Source organism: Bubalus kerabau, chromosome 17 (genome assembly GCF_029407905.1).
Source record: "Bubalus kerabau isolate K-KA32 ecotype Philippines breed swamp buffalo chromosome 17, PCC_UOA_SB_1v2, whole genome shotgun sequence".
Taxonomy (NCBI): Eukaryota; Metazoa; Chordata; class Mammalia; order Artiodactyla; family Bovidae; genus Bubalus; species Bubalus kerabau.
Window position 1 is genome coordinate 57,089,849 of NC_073640.1, and position 15,012 is coordinate 57,104,860.

General features: G+C 54.3%; 2 protein-coding genes and 1 long non-coding RNA gene across 3 annotated transcripts; 1 reads left to right on the top strand and 2 right to left on the bottom strand.

Annotated features, from left to right (window-relative positions):
* Window positions 1-394: 394 nt before the first annotated feature.
* Window positions 395-4,390, bottom strand: LOC129631659 (uncharacterized). Its single transcript, XR_008704145.1, has 3 exons — window positions 3,970-4,390; window positions 2,706-2,835; window positions 395-1,002 (listed from the first exon to the last, which is right to left on the bottom strand). It is a non-coding gene; the product is annotated as an uncharacterized LOC129631659 (long non-coding RNA).
* A 2,686-nt stretch (window positions 4,391-7,076) lies between these two features.
* Window positions 7,077-10,342, top strand: CCDC8 (coiled-coil domain containing 8). Its single transcript, XM_055552814.1, has one exon. It carries the CDS (start codon window positions 7,874-7,876, stop codon window positions 9,404-9,406), a length of 1,533 nt encoding a protein of 510 aa, XP_055408789.1. The 5' UTR covers window positions 7,077-7,873; the 3' UTR covers window positions 9,407-10,342.
* A 1,879-nt stretch (window positions 10,343-12,221) lies between these two features.
* On the bottom strand, window positions 12,222-14,740 carry PNMA8B (PNMA family member 8B). Its single transcript, XM_055551179.1, is given in 8 exon segments — window positions 12,222-12,642; window positions 12,994-13,148; window positions 13,151-13,237; window positions 13,240-13,603; window positions 13,605-13,672; window positions 13,674-14,066; window positions 14,068-14,174; window positions 14,177-14,740. Coding segments are annotated over 8 exon segments (1,641 nt in total). The 5' UTR covers window positions 14,403-14,740; the 3' UTR covers window positions 12,222-12,401.
* Between the last annotated feature and the right edge of the window lie 272 nt (window positions 14,741-15,012).

The window sequence follows — 15,012 nt, forward strand, 5'->3', positions numbered from 1 at the left end:
GATATATAAACGCCAAAGGTTTAATTGACTCCTGAGAGAAGGGAGGTCTAACCACTGGATTGCCCTGGTTACGAGGCTGGCAACCAGGGGCAGGCAGCAGACAGAAATTCTGCAGGCCGGGACAGAAGGCATTTTAAAACATTTCCAAGGTTCCCATCACCGAAAACAGCTTGCTGGGGGTCAGGACACAGCGTAAGAATTCTTTCACTTCAGCAATAATTATTCTGCAGAGACAAGGTCAAGGAATAAAAGTTGAAGGTTTTAAGCTAAGTTTTCTCCATTGGAGTCTGAGGAATTAGTAGCTACACTAGGGGCTCTGGGTTCCTATCCTATGGCTGCTGTAAAAAATGACCACAGACCAGCTGGCTCAGGACAACTAGGATTTATTCTCTCACAGTCCTGCCAGCCAGAAGTCCAAAATCAAGGTGTCTGCAAAGCTGTGCGCTCTCCAGACACTCTATGAAGGAGGCTTCCTTACTTCTTCCAGCTTCTGGTGACTCTAGGTGTTCCTGGGCTGGGGCCCCATCACTCTGGTCTCTGCCTCCATCTTCACATCGTCTCCTCTGATTCTGTACCTCTTTTCTATGTCTGTATCATCTTCCTTTGCCTCTTCTTTTTTTGGCTGTGCTAGGTCTTCATTGCTGTGCGCAGGCTTTCTCTAGCTGCAGCGAGTAGGGGCTACTCTCCAGTTGCGGTGTTCAGGCTTCTCGTTTCAATGGCTTCTCTTGTTTCCGAGCATGGCCTGTAGGTGTGCAGGCTTCAGTAGCTGTATGTAGTACATGGGCTCAGGAATCGTGATGCATGGGCTTAGTTGCCCCGTGGCAAGTGGAATCTTCCTGGGATCGAACCCATGTCCCCTGCACTGGCAGGCAGATTCTTAACCTCTGAACCTCTAGGGAAGTCCTGCTTCTCTCTTATAAGGACATTCCAGATGGCAGTTAGGGTCCACCCAGATAATCCATGGCAATCTCATCTCAAATCTTTACTGACATCTGCAAAGACCTTTTTTCCAAACAAAGCAACATTTTCAAATTGCAGGGATTAGGGTGTAAAATCTTTGGGTAGATATTTTTCAACCTGAGAGGCCTCCCCACCTCCACCACTCTAAAGGGCTTGTCTCCATTGCTAACATTGGACAAACCCTAATTTCCAATCTGGCTTTTTGCTGGTACTGTGGTACTTCCAGTCGGTCAAGTTCCTATGGGGACATTCAGTTTCTCTCCTACCTCTGCCCAGCCCCACCAGCCATCACCTCTATCAGAGTCATTTGGGAAGACTTTAAAAAATAGACATTTTAAATATATATATATATATATATATATATATTATTGATTTGACTGTGACGGGTCTTAGTTGCAGCATGTGGGATCTAGTTCCCTAACCAGAGATCAAACACGGGTCCCCTGCATTGGGAATGCAAAGTCTTAGCCACTGGACCACCAGGGAAATCCCTGGAGAGATTTTTTAATGCAGTACCCGACCCCCCACCTCAAGACCTTCTGATCCAATAGGTTAGACTCAGGAAACTGGGATTTCTAAAACTCGCCCCAGCGATTTGAGAATCACTACTTTAGAGAAATACACCACATGAATGAATGAATCTTTCTTTAAATATATGGTTGCTCTAAAAGCCAACTTTGCTTCTGTACTCACCAAAAGCCTTTAGATTTGGGATTAGGGAGGGTGGGAGGTGGGAGTGACCCAATTATGTGGGTAGAGTGTGGATCACAAGGCTACTTCCTGCTGTGTTTGTTGAGGACCTACTATGTGCTGTCAGTTAACCCAGTGGTATCTGGTTCAAAAGTGTGGATAATTTATATCCTATTCACTCTAGACAGGGATCTTATTTACGTGCATTTAGGACAAATCTAGTGACTGTGCCAAGAGTCCCTTGGACTGTGTTCCCATGGGAACTGTGGCAAGAGTCCCTTGGACAGCAAGGAGATCCAACCAGTCCATCCTAAAGGAAATCAGTCCTGAATATTCATTGGAAAGACTGATGCTGAAGCTGAGACTACAATACTTTGGCCACCTGATGCAAAGAACTGACTCATTGGAAAAGACCCTGATGCTGAGAAAGATTGAAGGTGGGAGGAGAAGGGGATGACAGAGGATGAGATGGTTGGGTGGCATCACTGACTCAATGGACATGAGTTTGAGCAAGCTCTGGGAGTTGGTGATGGACAGGGCTGCAGTCCATGGGGTCGCAAAGAGTCAGACACAACTGAGTGACTGAACTGAACAGAGTGACTGTGCCAAGGTTACATATGTCACCTGGGAGAGAAGTCTTCAGAGATTGCCTGTCAACCTTGCTCCCACCCCCAACCCTCCACAGGCAACAGGCCAAATAAAGGAGCTTAAAAGAGTGTAGGGCAGGGGACTTCCTGGTGGTGTAGTGGTTAAGAATCCACCTTGCAATGCGGGTGACGCTGGTTGGATCCCTGGTCAGGGAACTAAGATTCTACATGCTGCCGGGCAACTAAGCCTGCCCTCCACAACTAGAGAGCCCATGCGCCAAGAAGCCTGTGGGCCACAACAAGAGAAGAAAGCCTGCACACTGCAATGAAGACCCAGTGTGGCAAATAATAATAAAATAGTACGAGGCTAGAACCTCAGAAACCTGAGTAATTCAAAGCTCTGCCACTTCCTGGCTGTGTGACTGCCTTTAGCCTCAGTTTTCCTCCTCTAGAAAATGGGAATAATACCTGTTCCGGAGCGGTTGCAGCATTCAAAGATAAAATACACAGGGTCGGGGGCAAAATAGGTGCTTGAAAAAAATGAATTATTATCAGTATTGTTACATTCCAGGCTTGAAGGCTTACACAAAGGGGAAAGCTGTTGAGAAAAATTGAGATTGATCTGCTTGATATGTAAAGAGTTCAAGACATGCTATTAAGTGAAAAAAGCAAGTTTTATAGCACTAGGTCCAGCCCAATCCCCTCACTCAATCATTCAATAAATATTTCGAGCTCCCATCAGGACTGTTCTGGATTCTGTGAATTCAGCACTGAACAAAGCAGACAAGCATCCCTGCTCTCATGGGGCTAGTATTCTCATGTGAAAGTGAAAGTCACTCAGCCATGTCCGACTCTTTGTGACCCCACGGTCCATACAGTCCATGGAATTCTCCAGAATACTGACAATTCTCTCAGAATACTGGAGTGGGTAGCCGTTCCCTTCTCCAGGGGGTCTTCCCAACACAGGGAACAAAACTGGGTCTCCTGCTTTGCAGGTGGATTCTTTACCATGTGAGTCACCAGGGAGGCCCAAGAATATTGGAGTAGGTAGCCTATCCCTTCTCCAGCGGATCTTCCCGACTGAGGAATCAAACTGGGGTCTCCTGCATTGCAGGTGGATTCTTTACCAGCTGAGTTACCAGGGAATCCCCAGTATTTTCATAGGGTGAGACAATAAATAAATGAATAAGAAGATACCAGGAGGAAGTAAGTGATGTGATGAAAATAATTCATGATATTAAAAATCCTCATGGGGTAAATAAATTCTACCCATGAAAGAAGTTGTTTTTTTTTTTTTTTTTCTGGAAAAGTACAGAGGCATTTAACTCTGGTTACTTTGTGGAGAGAGACTGGAGGCTTGGGGCTGGGAGAGGGAGACATTTTTCATTTTACACCTTTCTATAACTTCAGCATTTTCTTAAATGTGTCGCTTTTATTATTGTTTTTTTTAAGTGGCAACCAAGTATAGCTGGGTAGAGAAATCTGAGCCATGTTTTGTTTTCTTCCTCCATCCTCTTTGGATTTTTTTCATTTCTTTTAAACAAGAATACAAGTGGGAGCTATAATTATCATTTTTTTTCTGGGGCGGCTGAAGAATCTCGCCTGCCAGAGATGAAGGCCCAACAGCGGGAGGCTCAGGGGTTGGCAATTTTTGTAAGAATGTTGAACATTTGAGGGTTTTATTTCTAGGATAATCCTCCACCCCTTCCCCCACCACACACACGATTTTTACCGGTTACAAAATCCGACGCCTAATCTGCGAGGTCATTCTCACGTGGAAGGCTTGACTTCTCAGAGTTGGATTCTTAAACCTCAACCAGAGGTGTCCTAGAGATTTTTAGTTTCCAGCTTCCACAAAACAGCTTCTCTGGGAAGCCGATTTGGGGAATAAAGTCTACGGAAGAAATAAGCTGAGAAGGGGGACTGCCCCGCGCCACCCTCCGCCCACCTCCTTAGAGCCGACCGGAGTGGAGGAGCGCACCTCGTTGTCATGGAGACCGCTGGGCGGCGAGGGGAGAAATTGTGCAAAAGGGAGGCCCGGCGGGGGCTGAGCCCGGCGGCTACTGGGATGGAGTTTGTGAGGAGGAGGAGGAGAAAATCCAGCGAAGCCTAACGACTCGGCTCTGCAAAAACAAAAACAACCGGAATGAGCCAATACCTGTGCAAAAGCCTCGCTGAGACCTTAACCGTCCCCGCCCCCCGCCCCAAGCATTTTTCTTCCTTCTTTCCCTCTCTCCCTTCCCTTTCTTTTCGCTCCCTTCCCACTTTCCCTAAACATCTGCGTGCTTCCTTCAAGAGTGAAATAAAATCACACGTGGTGACTTAAACAAAATTACACGTGTTCATTTTTATCTTATGTTAACGTGGTTAGAGTACAGATTTTGTTGTTGCTGGGATTTTTCTTTAACACTTCTATTTCGTTATAATCATTCTCCTTTGTAATCTCATGGTCGCAATCCTACGCACTGAAACAGTATCTTGAAAAGGGTCCATGGCACAGAACAGGTTAAGGATTCTTGGGCTAGAAGCGGGTAGAGGTCACTCAATAGTTTGACGGGGAGGGCAGTGCAGTATGACTTCTGTAAAATGATGACCTTTGAGCAGAGGGAGATTGCCAAGAGGAGGGGAAAACACAACTCTCTGGACTTGGGGAACAGCTTGTGCAAAGCCCTGAGGTGGCAGTGAGCCTGTTTTTTGAACGAACGGTGAGGAGGCACGTGTGATAGGGCTTTGTGGGCCTCAAAGTTACCTGGAAAGCTTTGCAAATCCTGGTCCCCAAGTCCCAGGGATTCTGACCCCATAGGTCTGTGGCCACATCTGAGGACCTTCTATTTAATTTAACTTAAAAAAAAACAAAACAAAACAAAAAAAAACTTGAAATCCTCAAAAGTGTAACTATTTATTTTGGCTGACCTGCAGGGCACATGGAACTTCCCCAGCCAAGGATCGAACTTGTGCCCCTGGCATTGGAAACAGAGTTTTAACCACTGAGCCACAGCTTATTACTTCTCAGCTTATTACTTCCCTAGACTTTATTCCCCAAATCGGCTTCCCAAAGAAGCTGTTTTGTGGAAGCTGGAAACTAAAAATCTCTAGGACACCTCTGGTTGAGGTTTAAGAATCCAACTCTGAGTCTCCTGCCGTATCGGCCTGAAGGCGCCCGATCTCGTCTGATCTCGGAAGAATCCAACTCTGAGAAGTCAAGCCTTCCACGTGAGAATGACCTCGCAGATTAGGCGTCGGATTTTGTAGCTTATTTTAATGAACATTTTCGATTGCTAAAAAAAAAGTCTACGCCATCTAACAGAATATAGAGTGAAAAGTACACGTCTGCCACTTCTGGGGTCCCCCGTCCCCCTCCCCATACACAGCCACTGTTGGCAACATTTATACATCCAAAGCTTCCCTGATAGCTCAATTGGTAAAGAATCCGCATGCAATGCAGGAGACTCTGATTCAATTCCTGGCTCGGGAAGATCCGCAGGAGAAGGGATAGGCTACCCACTCCAATATTCTTGGGCGTCCCTCGTGGCTAAGCTGGTAAAGAATCCGCCTGCAATATGGGAGACCTGGGTTCAATCCCTGGGTTTGGAAGATCCCCTGCAGAAGGGAATGGCTACCCACTCCAGGATTCTGGCCTGGAGAATTCCAGGGACTGTAGAGTCGGACACGACTGAGTGACTTTCACTCACTCAGTCATACATCCAAAGAGAACGTGCTCCCGTCTATGCCATTTGGCCTATGCATGTGAACATGCCCACACACACACACCCTCTCTCACACGTCAGACTATTTCAGATTCAAATCCAGGTTCCCATCTTTCTTGCTCATGTGGCCTTGAGCAAGTGATTTTATTTCCTCAGCTATAAAATGGGAATGAGCATCCTATTAACTGTCTCATAATGCTTTGGTGAAGATTTCATGAGTTAATTTGTATTAATAGAGTGATGTCTAGTATTAATACATAGCTACCACTCCAGTACTCTTGCCTGGAAAATCCCATGGACGCAGGGGCCTGGTGGGCTGCAGTCCATGGGGTCGCTAGGAGTCGGACACGACTGAGCAACTTCACTTTCACTTTTCACTTTCATGCATTGGAGAATGAAATGGCAACCCACTCCAGTGTTCTTGCCTGGAGAATCCCAGGGACGGGGGAGCCTGGTGGGCTGCCATCTATGGGGTCGCACAGGGTCGGACACGACTGAAGCAACTTAGCAGCAGCAGCAGCATCCTCAGTTACTTTTTTTTTTTTTTCATAGCTGCCTAATATTTTACTGAAAGAACAGAGTTTCTACTGATGATCAGGTTCCTTTTTGGTGGCTAAGTCGTGTTCAACTCTTTGCGACCCCATGGACTGCATGCAGCACAGCCAGGCTTCCCTGTCCTTCACTATCTCCGGGAGTTTGCTCAGTCTCTTGTCCAGTGAAGCCTGTGATCCCATCCAACCATTCATTCATTCACTCAGAAGTATTCTAGAGCACCTACTGTGTGCCAAGCTCCATCCTGGAGCTGGTACCAAGTTCTCTACCCACCTGTCTGGGTCTATAGGTAGGAAGTGCTGATACCAAAAGGCACGTGATTTTAAAATAGTAACACACAGTGCCAACGGGTTTCAGAGGGACTGCCCCATTTGCACGCCCACCTTCCGGGCTTGGCTGGAACCCGCACGTTTGGGATGGCAGGTTTGGGAACGGCCGCCTTTCCTGGGGAAAGCTGCTGACGTGGGCTTCGCTTCGGCGCGGGGCGATCGGCTAGGAAGACGGGGCCTCACAGAGGCCCGGGGCGCGGCCACACCCCTGTGGGGGAGGGGAAATGAGGGCGTCCCGAAGGGAGTGGACAGCCCCCCTGTCAGTCTTCCCGAGTCCCGGAGTGTAAGATGAGAAGGGGGAAGGTGGGCCCCATCCTGGGGACCGGCGAGGAGGAACTTCCTGCCCGCGCGCGCGCTCCTCGGCTGGGAGGCGGGAGAAGCGGCAAGGTCAGCCTGGCCTGAGGTGGCAGCCTGCCTAGGAGTGGGAGACCCTCCTGGGGAGCTGCGCCGCGGCCTCCGAGCGCCTCGGCCATATTGAATAGCCAAGGCTGAGCCGTCTTTGTCTGCGAAGTCCTCTCAAGTTCCAGGCGCATCTGTGGAACAGGAAGAACCACCGGACGGCCCGTGCGCCCGCAGTTGGAGCCGGGACACCACGTCTGCAGCTTGCAGTGGGCTGGGAGCCTCAGAACTGACCTCACGCCGGCTCACGTAAGCATCCTGGGAATTGATTCCCACTAATACTTCGCGGGGAGCGGATCGAGACCCGACTTGTTGCAGAGAAAAGTGGGAGGTGAGACTCTGGGCAGCGCTGCGGGGAGAGCAACCTACTCCTCTCTCCCCGCCCAAGACTCGAGGCTACGAGTAGTTTGGGCTCATTGCCCCCAGCCCAGATTTCACCCTGGAGATCTTAAAGACGCTCGAGAAAAGCCATGTGGGGGGCTGGTTCCCCTGGGGCTTCCTCCCGTCCCCCGACTGCCTCATCCTTTGGAGCGTCCCGGACGTCTGCAAAGACGTGGATCTGGACGTTCTCGTCGAAGCTTTGAAGCCCGTGGGGACCTTTAAGAAAATCGGCAAGGTGTTCCGCCGGGAGGAGGACTCCACGGTGGGGATGCTACAGATTGGGGAAGACGTGGACTATCTGCTCATCCCCCGCGAGGTCCGGCTGGCCGGAGGCGTCTGGAGGGTCATCTCCAAGCCGGCCACCAAGGAGGCGGAATTTCGGGAACGGCTGATCCAGTTTCTGGAAGAAGAGGGCCGCACCCTGGAGGACGTGGCCCGCATCATCGAGAAGAGCACCCCGCATCCACCCCAGCCCCCCAGAAAGTCTAAGGAGCCCCGAGTGAGGAGGAGAGTCCAGCAGATGGTGACCCCACCCCCCCGGCTGGTCGTGGGCACTTATGACAGCAGTAACGCCAGTGACAGCGAGTTCAGCGATTTCGAGACCTCCAGGAACAAGGCTGACAAGGGCCGCAAAGGCGCCGGCCGTGGCAGGAAGGTGCGCAAAATGCCCGTCAGTTACCTGGGCAGCAAGTTCCTCGGGAGCGACCTGGAGAGCGAGGATGATGAGGAACTGGTGGAGGCCTTCCTCCGGCGAGGGGAGAAGAAACCCAGCGCGCCTCCTCCCCGCCGCCGGGTGAACCTGCCCGTGCCCATGTTTGACGACAGCCCGGGGCCCCAGCAGTCCAAAGCAGACAGGTGGCGGGAGTGTGTCAGCCAGGTGTCCTGGGGGAAGCTGAAGCGGAGGGTGAAGGGCTGGGCACCGAAGTCCAGCCCCGGGGTGGGCGAGGCCAGGCAGGCCTCTACCAGGGTGGAGAGGGACAGCGCATCGGTGCCAGGCAGCGCCAGCCGGGGGTGTAACGTGGGAAATGCACGAGATGGGCCGGTGCCTGAGACCCCCCCAAGGCGATGGAGGCCCCAGATTAACTGGGCTTCCTTCAGACGTCGCAGGAGGGAGGAAACAGCATCCAGAGCTCAGGGGGGAGAGGCTGCAGATGAGCAGAGGAGGGAGGCCATAGATAATCAGAGGGTGGAGGCTGTAGGTAATCAGAGGGTGGAGGCTGTAGGTAACCAGAGCGGGGAGGCTGTAGATAATCAGAGAGCAGGGCCCATAGCTGTCCAGGAGGCAGAGGCTGTGGATAATCAGAGAGCAGATGCCCTGGCTGTCCAGGGAGCAGAGGCCATACCTGTCCAAGGGGCAGAGGCCCCAGACAATCAGAGGGCAGAGGCCCCGGCTGACCCGAGGGCAGAAGCTGCAGAGGATCTGAGGCCAGAGGCCCCGGTTGTCCAGGGAGCAGAGGCAGTACCTGATGGAGAAGAAGCTGGATTGGTCCAGAGGGCAGAAGCTGCCTGTAATCAGAGGGCAGAGACCCCGGCTGTCCAGGAGGCTGAATCCTCAGCTGCCAGAAGGGCCACAGGGGCCACTGCAGGAACTCGGACCCGGAAACCGGTCAAAACAGTGAGGTTCCAGACCCCCGGACGCTTTTCATGGTTTCGGAAGCGCCGGAGAGCCTTTTGGCACACTCCCCGATTGCCCACGCTACCCAAGAGAGTCCCCAGGGCAGGCGAGGCCAGGAGCCTCAGGGTCCTGCGGGCTGAGGCCAGAGCAGAGGCAGAGCATGGAGAGCAAGAGGACCAGCTGTGAGGTGAGGGCAGGGGGGCCGCGGAGGACCTCAGCACCTTTCACAGTGTGGGTCACTCACGGCATGTCTCTAACTCTCCACACTTGAAAACGGAGGTAGACTGAGGGCCTGGCAGTGCCTCTCACATCTCTACCGAATGCCCCTTTCTTATTAAAATTGTATTTTCTATGCATTGATTTTTTTTTTTTTTTCTTTCTTTTTCCCCACATGGCTTGTGGGATCTTAGTTTCCTGACCAGGGATTGAACCCAGGTCTCCCCAGTGGTGAAAGTGCTGAGTCCTAACCACTGGACTGCCGGGGAATTCCCTATGCATTGATTTAAAAAAAAAAAAAATACAGACTCTTTATAGTAACCCAAGGAATGTAATGAAAGAAACCCATACAATGGAGTTGCATCCCCTATGATTTTAACCTCCTCAAATGCAACTCGAGGTGCTCAGCCTGGAAAAGGGAGTGAGGCAAAGGAGAAATCCCTTCCTCTTCCCCTTTTTCTTCCCCCTTTTGCCCGTACACTTTCACTCACTGCCTCCTGGAACTGGAAAAGAGGGTGCAGGTCAACATGCAAATAAAAATATTTACCAACTTATTTCTTGGCTCTGGCTTGGCAACTGAAAAATGCTCCGGGGTGATTTTGTCACAGCCTTGTGTCCCCTTTAATCCCACCGTCCGTGATGCCTACCTGTGTTTAATCACTTTTCCTGCCATTCCCACACATCTGGGTTCTGCAGGCTTGGTGGGTCCAGGTCCTACAGTTTACATGCTTCATCCCTTCTTGGTTTCCACGTACAGAAGAATAATTTGGGAAACATGTCCAAAGTGCGGGTTCAGGGGCCCTTCACATCAGAGCTGTGAATTGCTAGAGCAGGCTGTGTGGCCCAAGAATCTGGGGCAGCTTGGTCACTGGATACATTGGGAAAAAATCATTGCAATAGGAACAGGCCAAAGAACTGAATTGTGGTGTGGTAGTGAACAGTGTATCAAGTTGCTGCTGCTGCTAAGTCGCTTCAGTGGTGTCCGACTGTACGACCCCATAGACGGCAGCCCATTAGTGAGCTTATAATCGGGTTGCTACACACCCTGGGAGCTGGGGGACTTCTCTCTGTATTGTCTGTTTTCCCCCTAACCCAGGGGGAAAAGAGACAGCAAATAACCATCCCCTGGCCTCCATAGAGGCCGGATAAAGGGAAATTCTTGGAGGTAGTGCTAAAGCCCAGCTGGGTCCTCCCGACAGGCTGCAGTCCTGGCCTGGACTTCTTAGACATCATTCTGTAGGTCTGGGGTGGGCCTGAGAATATGCATTGCTAAGAAGTTCCCAGGAGATGTGGATGCAGTTGGTCTCAGGACCTTACTTTGCAGCTTTACTGGAAAGTCGGTTTTGGGCTGCCTGACGTTGAGAAAACAGGCGGAACTTCAAGGCGGTGGACCCCAAGAACGGTCATTGTGCTCGTGATTTAAGCTATTGGTCTTAGGGCGCCTCCTAGTGGATAAACAAGCCACGACAGCGCTCGCCTGGGTTGACGCTTCCTCCGCAGGCCTAGTTGTCAGCGGGGCGGAGCCTGCAATGAGGAAGGTGGGGCCTCGTGGGCTCCGGGCCCTAGAGAACTTAACAGCGGGAAAGACTTACGGGTTTCTGGCTTCTCCCTCCGGGCCGTTCCAGGACCAGATGACATTCCCGAGAGTCTCAGGACGCCCCTCTCTCCTTTTGAGCCGACCGAGGGGCGGGACAGCTTCCTCCTAGGGGTCCCAGGACTAGGAAGGGGACACGCTGCTGGCATGTCTGCAGGCTCCGACCCCAGGGACCTCAGCAGAGTTCACAACTCCAGTCACGTGGAATGTAATTAGACGGCCAACCCTGTGAAGGGAGGTGGCCTGTTTGGAGACATGGTCTCCTCTATGCCCAGCAGGGAATCCTGGCACCCGAACCCTCAAGGGTTACACATGAATAAACCCCAGTCTCCACAGTGGCTTGGGGCTTTTGCACGGGATGTTCTGCCTCCTGAGGGCGCTTCCACCGGGCATCCGCCCGCCTCACCCCTTCCCTCCAGCGCCCAGGGGACTGCCACCCCACGGGAGGTGGGTAGGGGAGAGCTGGTGGGACATCTAGGGGGAGCCACAGACCTGTGGGAGGTGCACTGCTTGGTACTGCAGAGAAAAGCCAACACACCGTATGTGAATTGTCCCAAATTGAAAGTGTTGCTAAGAAGTCCCATTGTTTGAAAACACTGCAGGTCGAGTATCAGATTCAGCCTGTGGACACCAGCAGGAGGCCTTGGCGCTGAGAAGCTGGTGCGTTTGTTCCAGCTGCACTTCAGATGGGCAGTGTCTTTCCCTCTCCCCCTTCCCCTCCTCCCCTGCTCCTGGTGCCCTGGTCACCACCCCTCCCTCCCCCTCCCCCACCTTTTCTCCCCTCCCCCAGGAGCACACCCCCCTGCCTCTCAGGCTTCTCTGCCTGGAATCCTCTCCTCCCCCAGCAGGAGGTTCAGCCTCCTGGCTCAGCTGCACCCTGACACTCCCCTTGCCCGGCTGGAACCTCCATCACACAGGCCAGCCCCCATCAGATTGGAATGAGGAACAGAGGCTCACAGATGCTGGCCAGAAACATGAGTCTGGAAGGGATCGGGGCTCCACGGAAAACAAGAAAGAAAGCCCCGGCACTGCTGGCCTCTCTCGGTGCCCGGTGTCCGCGGACACACTCGCTCCTGTGCTAAGCTGGGAGACCCAAAACCAAGCCGGCTGGGTGGGCCCTGAGACCGTCGCGTCACCTGGGGCTGCTGCCTCCGAGGGCGCTCATTACACGTTACATTCTTCTTGCATCAGGATCGCCCGCGCCACCTGCAAAGGAGGGACTGAAAGGACCAGAGAGCGAGCGGTGGGCGGCGCGCACAACTGAGCCGGAATGCGTGGTTCGGCCAGAGCTGCCACCGCGGCGGGGAGGGCGGAGGGAGCGCCGAGCTGGGACCCCACGGGCAGCTGCAGCCTCGCTCCCTCGGAGCGTCCCTAGCGGCACATGGGGTGCAGCCTCCTGCCCCAACCAGTCTTCTTCCCACGCGCCGACTTGGAGCCCGCGGGCGACTGAGCCCTGGGCAGGCCTCGGCCTGAGTCCCGGCTCCCGCGCACCCCATCCTGCTCCTGCTTCCCGCCGTCTCCTGGGTTTTCGTCTCGGGAGGGCGCTCCTCCAGCCTCGGCCGCCGCTCCCCTCCTCTCGGGTTTTGCAGGTTCCCAGAAGGGGCGGGCTTCCCTCGTGGCTTAGAGGGTAAAGCGTCCGCCTGCAATGCAGGAGACCCGTGTTCAATCCCTGGGTCGGGAAGATCCCCTGAAGAAGGAAATGGCAACCCACTCCAGTACTCTTGCCTGGAAAATCCCATGGACGGAGGAGCCTCGTAGGCTACAGTCCATGGGGTCACAAAGAGTCGGACACGACTGAGTGACGATACATACAGAAGGGGCGGGAGCTGACGCTGCCTGCTAACCCAGGGCCCTGCAAGCCTTGCGGGCTCCCTTGGTCCAGGGGCTTCCTGGATGCCCGGTCCTCGGACTCGGACTCCGCTCTCCTCCGCTCTCCGCCTCCTCCGACGCCTCCTCGGACTACCAGTTCCCGCGGGCCGCCTGCAGTGCCAAGACCTCCCCCAGGTGGCCTTTGGACAATTTCAACCTCCCGCCCTCCCAGGCCTTTTCCTTTTCTTCCTCCATCACCTCAGCCACGTCCTAGGTCGCCCGGAGCGCCTCGAGCTCCAGGAGCCCACCCCACCATCTTCCTCCTCCTCCCCCCAGCTCCCCAGCGCGCCCCGGGGAGCCTTCTTGCCCTTGAAGGGGGTCTGGGGCTCAGTCTTGGTGGGGAGACACATTCATTCCGGCAGGTGTTGTCGTTGGCCTTCCTCAGGACGACGGCGGCCACCTGGAAGCCTGCCTCCTGCACCTTCACGCGGTTCCGGAGGTCTCCTCGGCCATGACGGACAAGACCTCTTGTCTTCCTTGTCCTTCAGCCCAGCGACTCCATCACATAAGCCATTTTCAACACCTCGTCCTGGGCAGAGGGGTCTGTATGAGCCACAGGGGCCATAAACTCAGGATTGTTCACCCTCTCTTTTTCTTGATCCCCGTTTTCCTGGGACTCGCTTTGGGAGGCGTCGCTGTCCACGGTCTCCTCACCAGACGCGTCTCCCACTGCCAGTATGGCTGATAAGTCGACCCCCGCCCGAAGGGGGAATCTTTCTCCTTCTCCTTTTTTTGGCTTTGTCCATCACCGTTGCCAGGACCAAGAACTCACGGAGGACTTTGCCCGTCATCTCCTTGGCTCTGGAGGCCCCACTACCAAAGGAACTCTTCCGCGGCGGCCTGCAGCGTGCTATGACCCTCATCCCCGCTTAGGTCCTCCCGGTCCATCTCCTGGATCACAAGCCCCAGGCTCTCCTCAGAAGAGTCTTCCGACTCTCGCTTCCCCAATGTGGATGGCCGCCCTCCACAGTCCCTCTTCTTGCCCGTCTGGGTCCACCTGCTGCCTCTGGTTCCGTTTCTGCGATCTTGATGACCGGATGTTCTAGCATTTTTGGCTGCACCAGGAGCGAAGTCAGCCTCCCTGACCGTCGGCCCCGATCCCCAAGCCTGAGTCTCCGAATCGGGAGGGGTGGACCTGTCCCCAGAGACTCTGGCCACTGCCGCCTCGGGGGGAAGGGAGTTCACCCAGCAGCGACAGTCTCATCTGCCTCAGGACCGTCGTGTCCTCCGCACTTTCCTTGCACAGAATCCTCTAGACGCCGTCCCTGCCCGGATCTCGCCGGGGATGGCGCTGTGTTTAATGTTCTCCACAAACTCCATCACGGTGGCTTTGGCCTTCTCGACCCTCCTGGCCCTGGCGTTCCTCAGCCCGAACGTGCCCTGGGGCAGGAAGACCGGCTGCAGGACCGCTTGTATGGCCGCTGGCTCCACGTCCTCTGGGAGGCCCGGTGCACGTCCAGGGCCAGCCCCCTGCACCAGTCCCCCCAGAGGGCCCGTGGCCATGGTGCCGCCTCTGGCGCTGATCGCGGAGCAGGAGGGAGCCCGAGGCGCACTTGGGCTGCGGGGCCCTGGGCAAATGCCACCCTGGAACAGCGCCGCAGGGCCTGGAGTTCAGGTTCAGATGAACGTGACCAGGTTCCGGCTCCCGCTGCTCCCGGGCGGCTGACCCGGCGGCCCTTCCCGAGACCCCCTCCTCATGGGGGTCCTAGCACCCACAGGGAGTTTGCGTGCAAACCCAGGGATGCCACCGGCCCCTCCGCTCTGCCCTTTGTGCCTGACCGAGGCGGAGTGACACGGCGGCGCCCATGCCAGTTGGTGGGGAGAGGGGCGAGGTCGGCACCTAGAGCCGCAGGGAGAGGCGCGTCCCCCTCGCGGCTCCGGGGCCAAGTCTGGCCATGCGGCCTTCTTTCAGTCTCTGCAGTTCTGAGCGGAGGCGTCTGCTCGGCCCTGCGCCTGCGCACACAGGCTCGCCCCTGCTCCCAGCTGGGCCGCGTCACCATGGCAACGCCGGGGCTGCTGCCTGGGTCTCAGTTGCTGGGGTCTGAAGGGATCCAGCTCTAGACGAGCCCAAGCAAAGGAAGACTCTGGGGTTTGGGATCACCATCTGTGGTGA

Bases quoted from the DNA above. Each gene is read 5' to 3' on its own strand.
- CCDC8 (XM_055552814.1), top strand. From the start codon at position 7,874: ATGCTACAGATTGGGGAAGACGTGGACTATCTGCTCATCCCCCGCGAG.